The following is a 23352-nucleotide window of genomic DNA, read 5'->3' on the forward strand; positions in this document are numbered from 1 at the left end:
CAGTATGTAATATACTAATTTACAATTCATTAAGATTTATTAGATCGAGGCCCGGGGGTTATACACATTTTTGGTGCATATTGTTGGATATTATCAGCTTTTACAAAAATAACACAACTGTTATGGGTTCTGCATGTTATAATTTCTATATGCGTGAATTTTCGCTGAAAAAGCACACGGGGTTTATAAAGAAGAAGGTCTAAGCTATTTCATACCATGATGAAATATTGGAATGAAGATACTTTATTTTACTCAAAATCACAGGGCCATATTTGGGTATTCGTGACTCTTGTTCTTTTGTTATTGGTTGATGAGATTAAGAACTAGTCGTTGTCCTCATCTTTGCATATGATCGGAAAGATCAAAATTCATCATTATCTTATTTTAAATTAAATATTTTGGTACCATAGAATTCCCGAAATTTCTATTAAGTACCTCTAACGCAGAAAATGTATCTACATTTGTGTCGCACTCGGTATGTTTTTTTTTTATTGTAAAATACATTTATCTTTTCTTTATGCATGATAACAGTATGAATTTGTTGATGTGTTGTATATGGTATGCAAGGTGAAGATAACGAACAGTGACCAATCTCATAACTCCTACAAGCAATACAAAATAGATAGTTGGGCAAACACGGACCCCAGGACACACCAGAGGCGGGATCAGGTGCCTAGGAGGAGTAGGCATCCCCTGTTGAGCGGTCACACCCGCCGTGAGCCCCATCTATTTATAAATATACTTAATACAATAGGTGATTTTGTGAAAGTTGAGGAAAATGTCAAACTTTTATACGTACTGGACTTCTCAATTATAAATTTGCATAGGGGATGATTCTAGAATAATTCTGATTCACTGATTATACAAATTATCCAATATATACCCACAATAGAAACATTCTGGACATTTACATGCATTGCTCTGTTTATTCATTTCAGTTCTAGAAAATTCTATTCTATATGGAGATTTCGGTCATTTCCACGTTTAGATAAATAAGCAGGTTATCTCATGTGAAGCCTTTTAAAAAACTTCATTATTAATCAGTGAACTAGGTATTGTTCTCTTAGAACTGAATAAGCATATACATAAATATTTTTAACGTTGTATTGATAACAGATGCCATTGAAGGAACAAACAACATTCTGTTTACATCTGTAATACATGATTGTATGTAGAAGTTCTATTGAGTGGAAAGAGGACTCCGCGACTATGTATCATACAGGGTATCTATTTTATTTATGTTTGCAGACTTTTCAAATGTTGCAGTGGATACAAATGGGATAGTAATACTGAAAGATGTCTCCGTATGTACATTGATATGAAGTTGCAAACGAGAATATCAGCATCTATACTATTTATAAGAAAATATTAATACAAATTTGTTGGTGTTTGAATTTGATGATTAACAAACAGTATGATAATTTAAAAAGTTAAACACATCAATAGAAACAAAAGTATTTGTCGGAATTGTTTCATTTCTTTCCCACTGAAATTGTAGCTTGTGAGATAGGGTATTTTGGGATAGATTGTTAGTCCCCGAGGGTCTCTACAGCCCAGTAGCTAAGTACTTCGGTACTAGCTTGAAAATACGGATGTATATTTAATTGCTGTTATAAAATTTAGAAATTCATTTCAAAATTAAGGATTATCTCCCTCATGCATAGCTCTTATCCTTGGACGAATTTGGCTCCACTTTTTTTGGCACGCTGTTTTTGGCTATATTTAGCTCTAAGACTTCATAGTTATTTCGGATTTCAAACATTTCGATTGAGCATCACTGAAGAGACATTATTTGTCGAAATGCACATCTGGTGCATCAAAATTGGTACCGTATAAGTTTTACATTGTGCACGGCACTGCGTCTTTCCCTCCTTTGGGAAGGGATGCCAGCTATCCTGCAACTACTCTAAAGATCACTAATTATGAAAAAGGATGCCCAAAAGGTGGTAAGAAAGTTTAATCATAGAAATCTATATGGTAAAGAATTGAACTTACATAGATGACCTTTGTGACTTAAAATGCCGGTATCCAAGTTTTGGTATAGAATGTCAGGATGAATGTTTGTGTGAACAGGAGATGTATGATCCTATAAATGGATGAGAAGGTGTGAAGTTTTATCAATACAAATTTTCTCTATGGTACATGTACTTAACAAGGAAATAGATATACTTTACAAGTTACAAAATAAAAACAAATATTCATTTGGAAATAAATGAAAACAAAGTATGAAATAATGTGTTACAGGAAGTTTAGAAGGTATCATCATGGAAGTGGTAACAACACCTGCTCCAAAGACCAGGATGACCCCTAACATTTCCGTATCACTAAGACATGATGCTAATGTTAACAGAAGTTTTCCATCACGAGACACTTCATCCGTTCTATCTACCACTCATGACATGCCTAAAGGTAAGGAAAACAAAACCACAATTCCTCCTTTACACAAATAGATATACAGCATACTTTGCATCAGCTTAATATTCAAAATGAATAACTGCAAAGAAAATTTACACCATGCTGACAAGGATAATGCTGTCTGACGTGTTTCATACCAATTGATTGGCCATTCTTTACACATTCATTTTGATTACGGATTGTACGGATTGCTACTTTATCTGATTAAGAAATAGGGCTCACGGCGGGTGCAAATGGTCAACAGGGAGGCTTACTCCTCCTAGGCACCTGATCCCACTTCTGGTATGTCCAAGGGTATGTGTTTTTCCCACTTTTAATTTTGTTTTCCTCATTTTAAGTTTTGAGATTGATCAAAGCATTTCTACCTCGACACACTGAATGAAAATGAATATAACAAATTGTGATCGATGTAATAAATCCGATAAGTTATACGGAAGTAAATTTAGAGCAAACACAACCCTCTGGACACACCAGAAATTGGATTTGATAGCCGTTTCTCGAACCGATCGTAGATCGTAAACGTACGATTACGTTTAAGATCACCTTGACGCGCACGTATACGAGCGTTTCACGAATCTATCGTAGTCTTAACACTTACGATTGCGATATACGTCTGACTTTTACAACTCTTTTCTCTGTGGAGATAGATTCAAAATTAATCCAACCATGGGAAAAAATACATTCATTATTTCCTTATGGTTTTAAACATATCCTTATCGTCTGCAATAACATATGTATGTTGTCAACAAAAATAATGGAAACTTTCCGCCTGATCTCTAGTGTAACGTAAAGAAAATTCATAGAATGTTTAAACAATTGATTGGATATTTTTATTGACTTTCATGTAACTTAAAATTGGGGAAAATGATATAAGAAATAGGATGAACGATCTACATTTTAGAATTTCAAATGCCATGTGTCGCTCTGCTCAAGTTAGTCAAGTTCCTATCAATGTGTAAATAATATTCAAGGGATTAAAAAAAAAATAGATAGATAAGAAAATGAAATGATATTGATAAAAACATGATAATACAATGCAAAAAATTGCACCGAAGTATAGGAAATTATATCCTGCATCGAACAAATTTCAAACCATGGATATATACATGCAATCGTTTAATCATTGTTGCAGAATATGCTATAACACTATGACATTTCTATTCACATATTTGTATAACTTTCAAACATATCAAGGACTCAATTTGTCCCTTAAATGACTTCAAATTTATTTTCCCCATGCGTTTGTATAATTTTTAAAAAACATTTCCGTTTAGGCATGTAAGCATATACTTCCGGTTTTACGTGATGATGTATAATCAAGATCAATTATTAAAAATCGTTATTGCTTTTGCACTTTATTACAAGGGGTTGGAACCTGAAGGGTCTGGTAATGACCCATCCCTTTTCTGTATATACATATATGCATAGTTTGTATGTCTAACGACCTTCATAAAACTACAGAAACGTTCTGCTTGCAAAATTGGAATTTTGACCCATCTCCCATTAACAAATTGGTTATTATAACATTTTCCTAAAAAATTGTAATGTTTATAATTCGAAAGTGCATGTATTATGCAGTTAGTCAGTTGTATCAAAGGTATTGATCCGACGGAAAAATAGCCGAGCACGACGAATCGCAGTGTCTCGGATTTAAATCAAGATATTTTACTAAAGGAACTTAATTTCTGACCATGTCTATGGGAATTACGTGAATTCTGCGTAATGTTAAACATACATGTACACTAAATATGATGCACGCACATGTAGTAATATCCCCTTCCCACTATTACTTTTCTAAAAACTGTTTTTGTTATTGAATGCTAAGTTTGATATATTTAATGCTCAAAACGTAATTAGTTCCTATGAGACTGGCATTTCTGTGGTTGTGCGTAACAAAGAAGGATAACCCTAATTGTTTAAGATTCTGGCTCAGACTGAACAATATTCTTGTTCAAAAGCAAACTGCAAGTCATCGTGATTGTTTTCTTCCTACAAAGTAGAAACAAACCCAGTCAGGTAAATACTACCATAAAATTATCTCAGGCCATATTGCTCATTTACTTGCATCTAGGAGCAGGTACGATAGCCCTAGACCACTTCTAGGGTTACGATCAATACTAATCGTAAAACGCAATTCGTAACTTTTAGTGAAACGGTTGTACGTGCTACGTTCACATTTAAGTCTACGTTTACGATCTACGATCGTTTAATGAAACGACCGGCAGGTGCCGAGGAGGAGGCAGACATCCCATGTGAAAAACTATGTAATATAATATTTCGAGTTCATGTGGATATCACGAATTAACGTATGAATGAAAATGAACGCTGTGAATAGAAGAATCGATAAGAAATCGATGTTATAAGATGAAGATGTTATTAAGTATAGTACGGTAATTACCAATACTCATGAAAAGTTCTGAATATCTAGGATTACTCAACAAGTCCACGCTCAATAAAAAAAACCCATTTAATTAAAAGACCAAAGTATACAATAGATATAGATATAAATAGATATAAAGAAAACAATGATATACTGTCGAAAAATAATAAACCTCTATTCAAAATTGTCTCAATCCTTCAGAATAATTGAAGCCCTTATGCTAATACTTTCTAGTTTTGGAACCGTTTTTGAATTGCATAATTCGCTATAATTTTCTTAAATACAATCACTTAATTTGATAATAAATTCAAACGTGTTCAAATATCTGTCATCTTCTGTGAGCATCAGATGAGTTCTGTTCTGGATCCTGATGATATTAATTTTACGAAATGTAACACACTGACACCATGTAAACAAACTACACGGTGTAGACTTTTACAGAACAGGTGACACACAGTACAGCAGGTAAGACATGACGTTGTTTCTGTTCCCGGATATTAACATGCCAACACCGTCATTTCTGGATTTCTGCAGCTTACCTCCTTAATGTCCCACTCGAGATTGTTTCACTCATATGGATACGTCACTATTGCCGGTGAAGGCTGCGGCGCTTACATCCTTTGAGCAGGGAGGGATCTTTGTTGTCCCACACTTGCTGTGACACGGGGCTTCGGTTGTTTGCGGTCTCATCCAAAGGACCGCCCTAGTAACCTCTTACGACAAGCAAGGGGTACTGAGGACATATTCTAACACGAATCTCCCCGGAACCGTATACTCTGATCGAGTCTACTTTAAATATAAGAATAACTGATGATTTAGAATGTAAAATTATATATGAGAGAAAATGGAATAAAGATTTACAGAAAGTCAGGACTTCGTAGTAAGACTTCGACACAATTTAAACAAACATTTATTCCATTGTAATATCATCGATAGTCCTCTATGTACTTGTGGAAAAACTGAAGATCAGGCCCTTAAAACAAACAAATATTGTCAATTTCAATTGTATATCTTTATCTATTTAACTCGTAGAGATAATTGTATGTTAAAATGTGATTCATTATTGACTTTATAGTAAAACCAAACTGTCGGTAAACGATCGTTTAAAGGTGAAGATAACGAACAGTGATCAATCTCATAACTCCTATGAGCAATACAAAATAGATAGTTGGGCAAACACGGATCCTTGGACACACCAGAGGTGGGATCAGGTGCCTATGAGGAGTAAGTATCCCCTGTTGACCGGTCACATCCGCCGTGAGCCCTACATTCTGATGTACGTTTCTACAACGCTTTTCCATACATGTATTATTTTTCTTGATGAACAGAATATATTTTAGTTTTCCTGAAATTCCTATCTTTTTTTCTTTTAATGAGCAATTTCAATTTAAGGTGTTCGACTTTGTGCCCAGATAATGGACATGATTAGTACTTATGAAAAATTAGCGTGATTAATTTTACACAATGAGTGGTCTAAAATCTTATTTACATGTCTAGTTGAATATCAATGAACTAAGTATTATGTAAAAGTATTTTACAGTTGTAAATCGAATTCCTGATGAGACAACTAAATTGTTTAATCTATATATTCAGCAAGGGGCAAATTAAAGTTTTCCCGATTAATTTTTTTAACACAAGCGATCCACATGCTCCATCTGACAACCAACTGATGCTTACTGATTGAGAAATTTATCCTGGCCTTATGAGGGACAATGTTTAAATCAAACTGAAATTCTACAGCATGTGTTTAGATTTTTCGAACTTCTTCATTACAAATTCTCTCCAAAACACACACACACACATATAATTTTCTATTGTAGTTATTCAATTCAATTTACAAGTGAAAGTTTCGGAAAGTCCCCAGTTGTTTCCACACTGAAATAAAGTGAATGTACTGTCGAACTCAGGAACAAAGCTCCTGCATTTATTAAGTGGAAAATGAATGTGATGATTCACGTTAATTTCACTTCAATTACTGCTATTTGATGCTAGCACAAAGTAATTGTCACCGTTATCAACGTTGACCATTTCATTCCATTTTGATTTGAACTATGCACACAACTTACATAGAATTATCGGAATATTATAACTAGTGGTTCTAAATATTTTGTTGGATGAAACTCGTCGCTTTGAGTAATGTGTACAATATTAAAGATATATGGCTCATGGCGGGTGTGACCGATCGACAGGGGATGCTTACTACTCTTAGGCTTCTGTTCATATCTCTGGTACATGTATATCCAGCGGTCCGTGTTTGCCCAACTATCTTTTTTGTATTGCTTATATGAGTTTTGAGATTGATCACTGTTCGTTATCTTCGCCTTTCATTCATAAGATGGCACCTCAATACGTGGAAGAAATGAATACGGTATACCAACCTAAACGTTCCCTAAGATCAGAATATTCAATTAGACTAAGATGTTGGAACCTCCACATATGGGAACAGGCCTTTGTAATTTGAATTGTTTATCGGTATGGTGTGGACCTTTCCTACAAGCATAATTAGAATCAATTTTAATCTGTTCAAGCACAGAGACTATCATATTGTTTAATTCCTGACTATCTATTTCTAAAAAGTCAACACTTTCTAAATTCACATCAGAGTTTATAGCAGTGATCACTTCTGGAAATGGTGCTGTATGTGGGATTACTTGTTCTGCCAATGTGTTAGACATTTTGCGTTTCTTTTTCTCCCGTGCTTTTGAGACGTAATGTTTTAAACTTGTTTCCGATTTATGTTTTGAGACAGTCATAATATGCCTCCCTTATATTCATTGTCATCCAGAAGAGTTATGCAGGTAGCCCTAATGCAGTGATTACTGTACACTTTAGAAAGACCTGCTTGTTCGTGCCCAGAATCATGTTGTCATACCATCGATGAATCCTCCTTTTCAGCTTTAAAGCTCTTGGGCCGTTGTCACAAGAAATGATAACCTCGATCTAATTTCGTTTGGTATTTCTCGAAGCTTAGAACAGGGTAGTGTGGGGTTCCTAAAATAAAACTGAACTAAAATCAGGTTTTCGTTAATTTACCTATCTACAATTATTAAGTGCATGAAAAAAAATTTAGACAACACAGAACACTTTCTGAATGACATAACTATCTAGATCACACAACACAAAATGAAATTGATATTGGTTTCAATTGTGCAACAGGTGAAATACACATGCCACAATATATAGTCTGGAAAAATGTTGTTAATTTCTATTTTATGGCTGACAGTAGAATAGACAGGCCGACATCAAATTCATGTGAAACGTGTTGAAATAGCTCTAAGTATAACGCTGATTTATATCAATTTTCATTTGTTTCTTACCTGGTTTTTCGTACATCCTACCGCCACCATCATCCACATCATATGTTTCACCCTGGTGATTTTTAGTGAGCCTTGATTTCACGTTTACTACATATCTCCTCCCACTAGCATCAGTGTTTACTACAAAATCTTCTTTGGTCATATTGCGAAGGGTTTCTCTTCCGCGGTTACACACAAACATAATCAGTTAAAAAAAACACCTTAAATTGAGATGTAGGGTATTTAGTCGATGAAGTATCGGTTGAATACATTTTTTGGGTATCTTCCCCGGATATAATGTCCTTACGTTTGCATTCACCACCACCCTCCATTTTCAGCTTTTTCAAACAAGGATGAAAAGTTTGTCGGCCTCCTCGAATATGTCGTCATTTACAATGTTGTTGTGTGTTTTTTCAATTGCTTTTTGTAAACCTTACCTGGTAGAAATCGTTGTTTTCTTAGCATAAGGTTCTCCATTATGATTTCTGACGTTACAATAAAATTCCTCCAGAACAAGATCCATTCTTCGGTAGATATATCTTGTATATCATCGTAATTCCGTTGGAGCATTTCGATGATATATTGTTCGAAAATATATTTCGCAACGTTGAAAACATTTTTCGCATTTCTGCTTTCCGTTTGATCTAATAAAGATTGTATCTCATCATCACTAAATTAGAAAACCTCGCCATTGCGTAAAAGCGACAGACCGAGAATCAGGTGACTTGCATAGCCAATAGAAATAGAGCAGACTATTGCCCGGTCAACAGTTCAAAAACTATTGACCGGTCAATAGACTACGAGTGAGAAAGTTGTTTTAACAGTTGATGTGTTGGCTCTAAATCGTACTAGTTTTATATAGGATAAAAATGAAGGTGTATAGTATATAACAAAACAAGATAATAAAGGTATTAGTATAGATATGGAATCAAATATCGATATAGAAAATCTTTCAGTGCAGGTGATAAGATACTAGTAATGATATTAAATCAAATATCGATAGAGAAAATCCTTCATTGCAGGTCACAAGATACTAGTAATAATATCAAATCAAATATTGATAAAGAAAATCCTTCATTGCAGGTCACAAGATACTAGGGATATAAAATCAAATATCGATAAAGGAAATCTTCCATCGCTGTTTAAAACTTTTTTGAGAACATAACATGTCAGTCCTTTAATGGAAAACAATAGAAGGTAGAAAACTATAGGAGGTAGAAAACAATAGGAGGTAGAAATTGTTTAAAAATATCGAATATTGATAGGAAAGTTTGACAAAATTTCAGAGGAAGTTAGATCTATGAATTGCTCTTCAAAACCATAAATTTTCCTGTTTACACTAGAGCTAAGTACGACTGTGTATATAGGTCAGATTCCGCGCATCTGTTTGGACAGCACAGTTTGAATTTAGGGAACTGTTGGAATAAATATCATCTATTATGAAGAGACATTTCCTCTTTCCAGCTTATTGCATAATTAGTAGAAACACACATTTGTTTCCAATGTGAAATTTATTTTCATGATATTCACATTGCAGATTAATATTCCAACTAAGATTTGTTTAGAGCAGCGTATCATGGAATATTGTAACTGCTACTCGCCATCATTTGTTGGATTATGAACGTCCAGATTCTGTTTTTGACTGCTTCCATTGGTTATATTTGTGGTGGGTAAGATTTTTGATTTCATAAATATATGTTATCATGTCTTGTGTGTTGTGTTAAGTCCCATTCGAAAATAAGCATTACTAATGGTTGAATGGTCTTTTTTCTGTGTAAATGCATTTACATGTATTTCCTTTATTTTGTTTGTTGTTTTACTTTCAGTTCGATAATGTTATGTTCAACTCTCTAGGGAAATCATTATTTTATCCTCTGCATGACCGTATCAGTAAGGGTGCATTATCATTCCAAGGCCTACCATGAAACGGGAACTTTGTTTCCAAATTTATTTCGGGAATACACATGGCTTTTGCTTCTGGTGATGTAAACTTGGCGACAGAACAGCCACTACATTTGTTACACGTCTTATGATGTGAGCGCCATAACCAGAAAAATCAAACAAGATCACATATGAGTTGATAAATAATTGTTATCTGCATTTTCCATGTTTTTGTATTTTATTATGATTCCTTATTTTCTATTATCATTTTTCCAGGCATTTCCTTCATTTACATTTTCTCTGATTTGTAAACGAGATATAGTTTAATGTTTCAGTTTAACTTTGGTCACAGTTAGTGTGCAGGCAGTTTGTTAACAATGTCAAGGTTCCAAAAATTTTAGAAATATACCCGTGTCTACCGGGTAAATTAAAACATGCACGTGATGTTTTACAGGTGAAAAATATATTTAAAGTACAATGTTCTGTAGGTACAATATGTATATATATATAATCCAAAATATAAATAAATACCTACACATGCAATAGTATAATAAAGAAAATTAGAACGCCGAAAATAACTTCATGTCTGGGTGTCCTTCCAAGATATGGAGGTTGTTCCTGGTAACCTGGAAAACTTCCGGATGTTTTGGATTGCGCGTTGAAACGTATTATAGGACATTTTGACTGGGTTTAAGGTTTACTTTCAGGAGATCCTTTCTTTCTTGAGATTTGAGTTTGTTTATTCCGTTTTTGATTAATTGCTATGGGTAGCGTCTTTGTAAAAGCGAGTTTTGTAATTCCGCCAAGCGACTGTTAAGGATTTCACTATCGGAAATAATTGTACAGAGGCGTCTCGCTAAAAAATATATAGGAATCATAAAAAATTATCAAAAGCAAACTGCAAAGCCCTTCTCTAAAATCAGTTTTAACCAGAGCATGTCTTTCCAGTAGCAACAATGAAATCCCTACCATCAACAAATGCAATAAACCAAGGTGCGCCACATGCCAAAATATAACACCTGGATCCAAATTTTATTTCAAAAACGGAAGCCAATTTACAGTGAAATCATCCATGACGTGCACTTCTTCCAACCTCTTGTATGTGATAACTTGCGCTGTTTGTGGAGAAAATTAAATCGGCCAGACAGGCGACACCCTACAACACAGGATGACTGTACACCGTCAACAAATAAGGGAACTAAAATACCAATGTACCCAAGTCAGTAAACACATTCGAAAATGTGCCAAAATTTTCAGTCCGAACTTTTCCATTTCCCCCTTTTACAAATTCCTGAGATATACTACGGAAACGGAGCGTGAAACTAAAGAAACGTTGTTTATTCGAGGATACAAACCTGCATTAAACGCTCCATAAAATGCAGAACTTTATATCATGTATAAACATTTTCACGCAATATAAATCTGTCTTATTTGATTGTTAATACATAGGTCAGAGGTCAACTGCTATGTAAACAAACGTGTAATTATTATTGTACATATTGTCTATATTTTTTATTTTGTATAGACCAAAAGTCGGCTGTGTTTTTATTTCCTTTTTTTCCTCATGTAATATTTCATAACGTTGTATCAAGACGGCATAATGATCTTTGTTAAAGCGTCAATACAATCCGTCAGTTTTTACATCATAGTTAAATCTATAATTTGTAACTAAGCAATAATTTCATAACTCAAGAAATTGAAAATGAAACTGGTTCAGTTATTTTAGGCTTTTTAATTTTTCTTTATTATATATATATATATATATATATATATATATATATATATATATATACTAGATACCAAATAGGTATCATCACTCGTACCAAGAGAAGGGACCACATAACTCTAGTGTTGATTTTCTTACTATTAACAAGCGCATCCAGATTAGAATTCTACTATACTCATAAAAGTTATTCATAAGATCGCATCACAACACTTTGAAGAGGTAATTACGGTATACCAACTTCAACGTTCTCTAAGATCTGAATATTCACAGTCATTAATCAGACCAAGATATCGAATCTCCACATATGAGATATTTTGAATGTTGTAATTGTGATATGTATCATTGTGAATTAGGGAAACGTACAGCAACATTAGGAATTTTTGTATTTCCGGTTCCTTGTATCACAAACGTTAGGAGTTAGATTACATTTCAACATTAAGGATTATCTCCCTCATGCATAGCTCTTATCCTTGGACGAATTTAGCTCCACTTTTTTGGCACGCTGTTTTTGGCTATATCTAACTCTAAAGTTTCATAGTTATTTCGGATTTCAAACATTTCGGTTGAGCATCAATGAGGAGACATTATTTGTCGAAATGCGCATCTGGTGCATCAAAATTGGTACCGTATAAGTTTTACATTACAGACTTGGCGTTGATCATCAGAAACTGATAGCCGAGGATGGTGATAATTTGGATGGGAGGGAGACTGATGGTGTCTTTGTTCATTACGTTTTCCCTGCAGCTGGTCGGCGGAAATGGTTTGTCGTGTGATGGGTAAGAAATGACGTTTGCATGATGGTCTGGAATAATCATCAACATTATATAATTTAAAACAATTTGTGGGTAAACTAAAGGCGAATATTTTTTGATCCGGGTTATTTAAGTCTGTAATATATGATTGCATGTAAATGTTCTATTGGGTAAGAACTGATGTTTCCATAATGGTCTCGAATAATTATTTTTATTACAATATTAAACTTGTTAATAAAGTAAAGGAGTAGATATGATAATGGGAACTTTTTACATTAGTAAGATATGTACTTAAATGATCTATTGCTAAGACATTCTTGAGTGCAAAGAGGACTCTACGACTATGTATCATAGCATCACATCAATTTTATCTATGTTTGTAGATATTTCAAATGTTGCTATGGGTACAAATGGGATAGAGATACTGAAAAATGTATCCGTATGTACTTTGATATGTAAATGAATTTATTAATATCTACATGTTTATTATTTAAATAACATAGCAGTACATGTACAATGATATTTGAAATTGATTTTGATGATAACAAAATACAAAAATAGTTTAAAAATCCAAACATAGATATGTATACAATGATCTTTGTGATAATGTTTAGAATTTCTTTTCCCTTGAAATTGTAGCCTGTGAGGTAGGGTATTATGGGATAGATTGTGCAGAGCCATGTCCCTTCCCCTCCTTTGGAAAGGAATGTCAGTTACTCTGCAACTGCTCTGAATATCAGTGCAATCATAAAAAAGGATGCCCAAAAAGTGGTAAGAAAGTTTAATTATAGAAATGTATATGATTAAGAATTGAACGTAGGGACACCTAGAAATCTTGCATAATGATCATCTTGAAAAAAGTTGACTGTGTACATTTCAGATTGTGGACCAGGCTATGTAGATGACTTGTGTGACGTGAAATGTCGGTATCCAAGTTTTGGTTTAAGATGTCAGGGTGAATGTCTTTGTGAAATGAAGAAGTGTGATCCTGTAAATGGATGTCAGGGTGGGAAGTTTTATCAATACGAATGTTCTCTATGATAAATGTACTTAACAAGAAAATAAATATGCTTTCCAATTTACAAAATAAATATTCTTTTCCAAGTAAATAAGAACAAAGTATGAAATGATGTGTTACAGGAAGTTTAGAAGGTATTATCATGGAGGTGGTAACAACACCTGCTCCAAAGACTAGGATGACCCCTAACATTTCTACATCTCAAGACATGCCTACAGGTAAAGAAAACAACACCATAATGCGTCCGTTGCACAAATAAGCATACAACATACTTTGGATCAGCTTAGTATTCAAAATAAATTACTGCAAAGAGAATTCACACCATGCTGACAAGGACAAAAATGTGTGACGTGTTTCATACCAATGGACGGGCTGTTCTTTACACACTCATTTTGATTATGCATTGTATGGGTCGCTACTTTATCTGATCAAGGTGCAGGGCTCACGGCGGGTTTGATCGGTCGACAGGGGATGCGTACTCCTCCTAGGTACCTGATCTTACCTCTGGTATGTCCAGGGGTACATGTTTCCCAAATTTTAATTTTGTGGTCCTCATTTTTGAGTTTTGAGATTGATCAAAGCATTTCTACATCCCTGCACTGAATGAAAATGAAAATGAATATAACAAATCGTGATCAATCTAATAAACCCCATAAAGAATACGAAATTACATGTAGAGCAAATACGAGATGCTAGACACACCAGAGGTGAAGTCAGATGCTTGGAAGGAGGCAGACATTCCATGTTAATTGGTCTCACCCTCTTTCAGCCCTCTATCGCGATCATGTAAAAGGAATAATTCATAGTCAAAATCATGATGGAAAAACGACCTAACATTGGGTATGAAACATGCCAAACAACATATGGACTAACGACATGGATTGTATTCGGAAATACGGTCAATATAAAGACCAAAGAATATGCAAAATGCTGACTTCAAAGGAGACTACTGAACTTTAAGATCAACTTATTTGTCAGTAGATTGCCTCAATTAAAAACTGATCTTACTCAGAACATGTTATCTTGTATCGAATCATTTGACAAATATAGCGCTGATATACAGGTGCTGATGGAATATTGCTACATAAATATGAGAAGTTGACAACGGAGAAGCTGAAGTCATCCCATGCATGTGTCATAGAGTTAATTTGTCAGTTTGCTCTTAACATCTAAGTTCAATAAGATATTCAAATATTAAGATTTGGAGAGGTCTGTGGTATAATATTTCGAGTTCATATGGATATATCGAATGAACGTATGGATCAAAATAAACACTGTGAATAGAAGAATCGTTGAGAAATCCATAATTTGAGATGAAGACCACAGCAAAGGTGTTTTTTCTTTCTATGCTAGAAGCTTATAAATAAACTCTTTTAGAATATAACAATAGATCGGCTAATAAGGTAACATAATTCGTACCTATGGATGTCCAAAAGATTGTCCTTGATGATCAAAGACCAATATGAATTTATGCAAGGTGAAGATAACGAACAGTGATCAATCTCATAACTCCCACAAGCAATACAAATTAGATAGTTGGGTAAACACGGACCCCTGGACACGGCAGAGGTGGGATCAGGTGCCTAGGATGAGTAAGCATCCCCTGTTGACCGGTCACACCCGCCGTGAGCCCCATATCCTGATCAGGTAAACGGAGTTATCCGCAGTCAAAATCAGTGTGCCAAGAACGGCTTAACAATCGGTATGAAACACGTCATATGAAACACGTTATATAAAATGATTTCAATAGTTTTACATTCGCTTCAGAGTATTTTAAATTTTCTGTTTTTATTACCAGATTAAGTAAATATTTCGTTTTCGTGTCTTCAATATTCCCTTCAGAAGAAAATTTAAAACCAGTACTGAATATAAAACAATATCCCGTGTATTTACAGGTTTGCATTATAATCATGATGACATAAATGTTTTAGAAACGTCAATTCAAAGTGACGCTGCATCAATATGGAATAATTTGAACGAGAAGGAAAAAGGTATGGTTATCAGCATTACGACGCTAGGACTACTGTTTCTTACCTTAACAGTCATGTACATCTGGGTATATCATCGCATTCTTGTAGAAACAAATAATCGTAGGAAAGCTACAGAAGATTCAGATGAAAATTCTGCAGTATGAAAAACGGGTAATCTGTTATAAGGTGTACTGTATCGGGACATGTTATGGAATGCTTGTATTTGTATTAATCGATGCTTTGTAATTGATAGACTTTTCATGCTTTATATTCATTATTTTATATGTAAACTGTGACTTGCTGGTTGTCTTTCAATTTAAATAATCAAATTAGGAATATAAATACATGTATAGGCCAGGAGAAACTGTCTAATTTGTTTAATGGTAATATAAAACAATGAACATATGGTGTTATTTGTTCGAGATGGTGATATATGTTCAAGATCCACAGCCTTGATTTTGCAAATATGCTAAATTTTGATTACAGCATTCTGAAGTAGACATCAGTTTCTTATATATGTAGTTGTGATCAGGCGACATCGTTCTACATATCGTTTTATATTGACTCAAACCGAATTATTCATGAAATAAAGATATATATATTTTGAAATTTCCTTTTTACCCTTCGTTATCTATAATAAAACAAGATAGAGTTCAATGTTGAAAAAAATATTTATAAAGCAGACGTGATTTTCTTCAGTTTTAAAACGGACTTCCGCGTTGTGTTCCGTTTTAATATTTGACTTGAAATATCTTAATGACCTTTTTCAGGTGAATTTATTTTAGGTCCTTTTCATATTAACTTTATTTTTTCCCCCGATGTAACAGGTAATCTTATTAGTTATCGGAATCTAGACGTGTTTATTAAATCAATCGTTGGTAGATAAACTGAGAACGTAGATCATGATAAATTCGTAATGGATACTAAAATTATAGACGGTAAGTTGGAGAACAAAATTGAACGATGAATCAGAAGATGAAGTGGTTTGAGATAAAATGAACAATAAGCCAGTATGTCTTACAAAACGTTAGCGAGAAGGTGTTTTACAAATTGCGTGATAAAATATCAATACTCGTCATATGGATGGTTGGCACCAAAACAGCACCTCACCAAGAAATTGTATTAGGAGAACAAGAAATCTAGGAGAACCAGTGAAAGTTTTTCTGGTAAGTACATGTATCAATGACTATAGTTTCCATACGATAATAGTCAACAGGGATTTATCAGTACCTTCTCGGTGACAGACGTGCGGCATATCATCTGTAATTCTCATTTTATAGAAGTCCATGAATGACTTGTTTCTAAAAGCACCATGCAAACATCACCTAATATCTTATAACCCGAATTACCTTTATTCTCTCTGTATGATAATTTCTATGTTTGCAGATCTTTCCAATGTTGCTGTGGTAGTGATTATAAATGAGATAGCAGTATTGCATACGTATGTGTCTGGATATCAAAGAGGCTTCATCAGTCCATGTACGATGATATTTTGAATTTGATATTATATAAAAGTACCAAACAAAAACGTATGATGGTTGAAATCCCGAAACATCTCAATACATACTACAATTTTGTCGGAATTGTTTGAGGTAAAAAGTGGAATTTCTTTCTTTCTTTGAATTGTAGCCTGTAAGATTGGGTATTTCGGGAGAGATTGTACACAGTAATGCTCCTTCCTCTTCTTGGGAAAGGGATGTCAGTTATCGTAGATTAGGGTAATCATGCAAAAGGATGCCCAATAAAGGTGTAAGAAAGAGTAATTATCAAAATATATGAAACTTAGAAACAACATGGAATATTGCACAATGATTATCGTAAAAAAGATTTACTTGTTTAGGTTTCAGATTGTACCTCAGGTTACATTGTATGTAGTTGACTTTTGTGAAGTTAATACATTTCTTCTCTATCATACATGTACTAATTTGTGCCTACTTCTATGTAACAAGTAAATGAATATGCTTTACAACTAACGAAATAAAACGGTCATTTAAAAGTAAATAGAAATTAAGGATACAATGACGTGTTAAAGCAATTCTGAAAGATATTGTCACGGAAGTGGTAACAACGCCTGCTCCAAAGTCCAGGATGACCCTTAACATTTTCGTATCACTGCTGATGTCCAAGGAAGACTTCCATCATGAGACACTTCACCTGTTCTATCTACGATTCGAGAGATGCAGAAAGGTAACAAAAATACAATACCTCGTAAATTAACACCGTGCTCATACGGCAAGGGCAATACGGTGTACGCTGATGTGGATAAAATTTCTCTGCCTTGTTTAATCTAAATATATTATTTTGCTCGAGAAAATACATCATCCGTCGCAAATATTTCTTCTATTTGCATCTTTTAAACAAACTTGTTTAAATTTGGTGCTGTAAAATAAAGGAACCAAACTGTAGATTAGTCGGTGCAGCTTTTTGATATTTAGAAGAAATTGATTACGTTGTCGTTTAGTTTATGAGATATTTACCTCACATTAATGATCAGGTGAAAATAAGGAAGGAACATAACATTTATGACATACTGACTCATAGTCGTTGTTAAGGATAATCCGAGGATGCTTACTACTCCTCAGAGGTACAAAATTCCACCTCTGGTGTTATTCGTTGTCCTCATCTTTGCAAACGATCGGAAAGATGAAAATTTATAATAATCTTATTTTATATGAAATATTTTGGTACATGGAATCTTGATAATTATATTAAGTACTGCTAACGCAGAAAATGTATCTACATTTGTGACGCACTCTGTATGTGTTTCATTGTGTAATATAGTTATCTTTCCTTTCTGCATTATAACAGTATGACTTTGTTGATATGCTGTATATGATATATATAGATATACGAAATATAATAAATGAATTTATGAAAGTTGACGAAAATGTCAAACTTTTATACGTACTGGCCTTTTCATACATAAATTTGCATAGGGAATGATTCTAGTATAATTCTGATTCACTGATTATACAAATCATCCAATATGTATCCCCACAAAACATATTTTCATGCAGTCCTCTGTTTATTCATTTCTAGAAAAATCGATTTGATATATAGATTTTTTGTCATTTAAACGTATAAATGAATAACCGGGTTTTCTCATGTGAACTCATAAAACTTGATGATTCATCAGCTAAATAGCTATTGCCCTCTAAGAACCAAATAGGCATGTGAATAAATATTTTTAATGTTGTATTGATAACAGGTGACATTGAAGGAAATTTATGTAAAATAATGTCCGTTTCCGTTTCCTTGTGTCGCAAACGTGAGATAATTTTTTTTTTAGTATTAATAGCAAAAAATGGTGATGATTTGTATCGCAGGGAGACAGTTCGTGTCAGTGTTCATTATGTGATATATATATATATATATATATATATATATATATATATATATATATATATATATAATGATCCTGGATAATCATTTATATTATACAATAGTAAATAAGATGTGAGTAAAGTAAAGAGGTGCATATGATGATGGTCCCCATTAGTAGTATATGATTGTATCTAAATGTTCTAGTGCTACACATTCTTGAGAGCAGAGAAGATTCTACAACTTTGTATTATAATACCACATCTGTGTTATCTGTTTGTAGACTTTTCAAATGTTGCAATGGATACAAATGGGATAGATATCCTGAAAAATGTCTTCGTATGTACATGAATCTGTAAATAAGTATATCAGCATCTATACGATTTAAAGGATACAATATATATATATATATATATATATATATATATATATATATATATATATATGAGATATTTTGAATTTGAGGATAAACGAACAGTATGATAGTTTAAAAATCTAAACATAGAAACAAAAGTTTTTGTCGGAATTGTTTCATTTCTTTTCCCATGAAATTGTAGCATGTGATATTATTTTGGGATAAATGGTAGACAGTAATGTTCCTTTCTCATCTTTGGGAAGGGATGTCAGTTATCCTAGAACTGCTCTAACATTTAGGTAGTCATGCAAAAGGATGCCCCAAAAGTGGTAAGAAAGTGCTATTATATAAAATATACCGGAATATGATTAAGAATTGACATAAGAGATACCCTGGAATAACGTACAATGATGATCTTGAAAACTCTTACTTGCTGACGTTTCAGATTGTCCGTCAGGCTATGTAGGGGATGTTTGTGACTTGAAATGCCGGTATCCAAGTTTTTGTACGGACTGTCAGAATAAATGTTTGTGTGAACAGGAGACGTGTGATCCAGCAAATGGATGCCAAGGTGGGAAGTATTATTATTACAAATATTTATGTATGTTACCTGTGCTTAACAAGGAAATTTATACTTTACAACTTACAAAATGAAAACAAATATTTCTTTAAAAGTAAATAGAAATAAAGTATACAATGATGTGATGCAATTTTGGAAGATATTGTCATGGAAGTGGTAACAACACCTGATGCAATGTCCAGGATGACCCATGGTATCTCCGTGTCACCAAGACATGATGCTGACATTGACACTTCAACTTTTCTATCAAGGACTACAATCTCGCAGAAACGTAAAGAAAACAAAAATAAAATACAATGCTCGTTTACACAAATGGGCAATCACTTTACTTCGAATCAGCTCAGTATTCAAACTAAATTACAGCAAAATAAAATTACACTGTGATCACACGGAGAATATTGTCTGGCGTGTTTTATAATAATTGTTAGATCGTTCTCTGAAAGGTGATTTTGACTATGGATTATTTCTTTTGCTGATCAAGATGTAGGGCTCACAACGAGTGTGACCCGTTGACAGAAGATATATACTCCTCCTAGGCACCTGATCGCACCTCTTGTATATCCAGGGGTCTATGTTTACACAAGTTTTGATTTTGTATTTCTGATAGGAGCTATGAGATTTATTACTGTTCGTTATCTTCACGTTTTTATGATATGTGCTACACCGATCCAGATTCAATTCTTTTGTCATCCTCGATATGAGAAAGAGATAACTTGCTAGGAAAGAAAGGACATCGTTAGTTTTGAGTGTTCTTCTATTTGGATCTTCTAAACAATCTGGCTGAAATGTGTTGATCTAGAAAAAACAAAACAAAATAGAAGGTCAACACAACCCTTAAATGTTCAGAACAAATTAACCAAATTCTAAGTTGGTTTGTATATTATTCGAATCATATTGATAAGCTTTAAATTTTATTAGAATATTAGTGCTGCTCTGTCAAAATACAAGCGTTAGTATAGTTGTTTGTTTGTGTTTCCATGGATCGTTGTTTTACGGAAAACTAAAATCATAAAGAATTTTAAGATTGCAATGTTCAATTTTTTAAAAAAAGAATCGAGATAGCAAATATCCATTTTAAACTACACATTGGGTGAGATTTTACAAATTAAAAAAAAAAATCATCCATGTACCTTTGAGTTGAATGAAATGTTAGATGTTTGCAATATCAGATAAAAATGGAATTACAAAAAAATCATGATTTATTTTTATTTTTGGTAGATTACTGAAAACCCGCTATTGTAAGTACTTTAGACAAGATTTGCACTCTGCCTGTAAACAAAGATGATTAACTATGTATCGTTTTGTATGCTCTAGCCTCCGATTTTGATGCTTTAGTTTAGTCGGTCATATAATAAAAGAATGTTGTCCATTTACGTAGAAAGTCAATTCAACAAGTGTACTGCCCCAAAGTGAGTGAAGTCAGTGATTAAGCTATTCGCGACGGATCACGGAATATTGTTAGATAAATATGAGACGTTGACGATGGAGAGACTGAAATCATCCCATGTGTCATAGACTTGACCTGTCAGTTTCCCTTTTGACATCTATTTCAATAAACTATCCAAATATGAAGATGTGAAAGTCGTTGTGGTGTCTTGTATTTCGAGTTTACCTGGATATATCGAATCTACGTATGTATGAAAATGAACATTGTGAATAAAAAAAAAACATTGATACATGTAAATCTATATTTTGAGATGACAGTAATATCAAACGGTTTTTGTTACTATTATAGAAGCTTTTGAATAAATGCTACCTCTGTTAGAATATAAGAGTAGCTCGACTAATAGAGGAGCACAATTCCTGCTTTTGAGGCGTCCACAAGATTGTCGGAAGTGTTGATGACCAACAACCAATATGCATTTATATAAAAATAATTTCAAGAGCTTTACATTCGCTCCAGGATACTTTAGATTCTCTGTTTTTATTACCAGGCAAAGTAAATATTTCATTTTCGTATCTCCATTCGCAAGAAAAATTAAAACCAGTAGTGAATATAAAACAATGCACCGTGTGCCTACAGGTTTGCATGAGAATCATGATCACGTAAATGTTTCAGAAACGTCAATACAAAGTCACGCTGCATCAATGCGGGAAAATTTGAACGAGAAGGAAAGAGTCATGGTTGTCAGCATTACGAGGCTAGGACTACTGTTTCTTATCTTGACAGCTATTTATATCTGGGTATCTCATCGCATTCATGTAGAAACAAAGAATCGTGGCAAAGTAATAGAATATTTAGATAAGAACTCTGCAATATGAAGAACGGTTGATCTGTTGTTACAAAGTGCAGTGTATCTGGACATGGTGTGTAATGTCTGTTTTTGTATTTACCTATGTTTTGTAATTGAGAGACTTTTCATACTTTATTATGTATAATTGTATATGTAATCTGTGACTTCTTGGTTTTCTTACTATTTGAAATAATGAAACTATAGAACATAAATACATTTAGAAGTACGGAAAACCTATCTAATTTGTATTATGGTAATATAAAACAATGAACACGTTGCAGTTCAAAGCAGCGCATTGTACCATAAATGAAGGTCACTTCGATGTAAACTCTGTAAATTTGGTTTTGTCATGCAATCAAAAGTTGTTTCAGATGACGTTATAAAATTACGGACGATAACTCATGTCAATACACACTTTTCGATCCCTCAAATGAAAGTTTGATAGCGCCCTGTAAATCACGCCAAGTTACTTTCGTAAACATTGCCATGAAAATTAATCCATACATTAACAACAGACATTTTTGTGTATAAAATTCAAGTTGTAGAAAAATCACTGTACTTGAACTTGAAATGTGGATGTCATATCAGGCGCGTTAAACTACTATTTCTCTCTTAGAACTATATAAGTGTGTATATATGAAAGGTGAAGATGACGAACAGTGACCAATGCCATAACTTCTATAAGCAATACAAAATAGGAAGTTGGGCAAACATGGGACCCTGGGCACACCAGAGGTAGGATAAGGTGTCTAGGAGGAGTAAACATCCCCTATCCGCCGGTCACAACCACCGTGAGTCCTATATCTTGATCAGGTAGTTCATAAAGTTCTGATAATAATGTGTCATTTTGAATTAGGGTTCAATTGGTTAGGTACACTCAACTTTTTGGAATTGATGTAAAACAAGTTTCCGTTTTCTTGTATTGGACATGTGCAATGAGTTCATTTACAGCATTAACGTTGGTCATTAGAAAATAATAGTCAGAGATGCTCTTGCAAATTTGTATCGCAGGGAAACTGTTGGCTTCCATCTTCATTAAGTTCTCCCTGCAGCTGGTTTGTTGGAATGAGATTCCGTCTGGTGGGTGAGAAATGACGTTTGTATAATTGTCCTGAATAAATATTGATATCATGTGATATTAAACGGTATGTGAGTACAGTAAAGGAGTGCGTATGATGATGGTAATGTGTGTATGTAAATGTACTATTGCTAAGACTTTCGTGAGTGTAGAGATGACTCAAAGACTATGTATCATAGTATCGCATTTATCCATGTTTGCAGATCTTTCAAATGTTGTAGTGGTTAGAAATGGGATAGCAATCGTGAAAAAATATTTCGTATGTATATAGATGAAAGGTGAAGATAACGAAGAGTGATCAATCTCCTAATTCCTATAAGCAATATAAAATAGATAATCGGGCAAA

At 33.8% G+C, this 23352-nt stretch overlaps 1 protein-coding gene and 1 long non-coding RNA gene across 5 annotated transcripts in view; both read left to right on the top strand.

The window, feature by feature from the left end:
* LOC125674646 (multiple epidermal growth factor-like domains protein 11) overlaps positions 1-16070 on the top strand; it is a 31350-nt gene extending 15280 nt beyond the window's left edge. For 2 of the 4 annotated variants that reach the window (XM_056160257.1, XM_056160258.1), the window contains exons 4-6: positions 13331-13456; positions 13591-13686; positions 15400-16048. In XM_056160257.1, coding sequence (XP_056016232.1) covers positions 13331-13456; positions 13591-13686; positions 15400-15602 — 425 coding nt within the window. In that variant the 3' untranslated portion in view covers positions 15603-16048. Of the gene's footprint in view, positions 1-1530; positions 1947-2244; positions 2410-9589; positions 9758-12344; positions 12475-12833; positions 12890-13089; positions 13222-13330; positions 13457-13590; positions 13687-15399 lie in introns of those variants that run through there. The other 2 variants (XM_048911900.2, XM_048911899.2) reach the window with 2 other exon arrangements.
* Positions 16071-16784: 714 nt separating this feature from the next.
* On the top strand, positions 16785-22092 carry LOC125674672 (uncharacterized). Its single transcript, XR_008801824.1, has 3 exons — positions 16785-17625; positions 19560-21325; positions 21754-22092. It is a non-coding gene; the product is annotated as an uncharacterized LOC125674672 (long non-coding RNA).
* Positions 22093-23352: the final 1260 nt, after the last annotated feature.

The sequence above is a fragment of the Ostrea edulis genome, chromosome 3, assembly GCF_947568905.1.
Source record: "Ostrea edulis chromosome 3, xbOstEdul1.1, whole genome shotgun sequence".
NCBI classification, from domain to species: domain Eukaryota; kingdom Metazoa; phylum Mollusca; class Bivalvia; order Ostreida; family Ostreidae; genus Ostrea; species Ostrea edulis.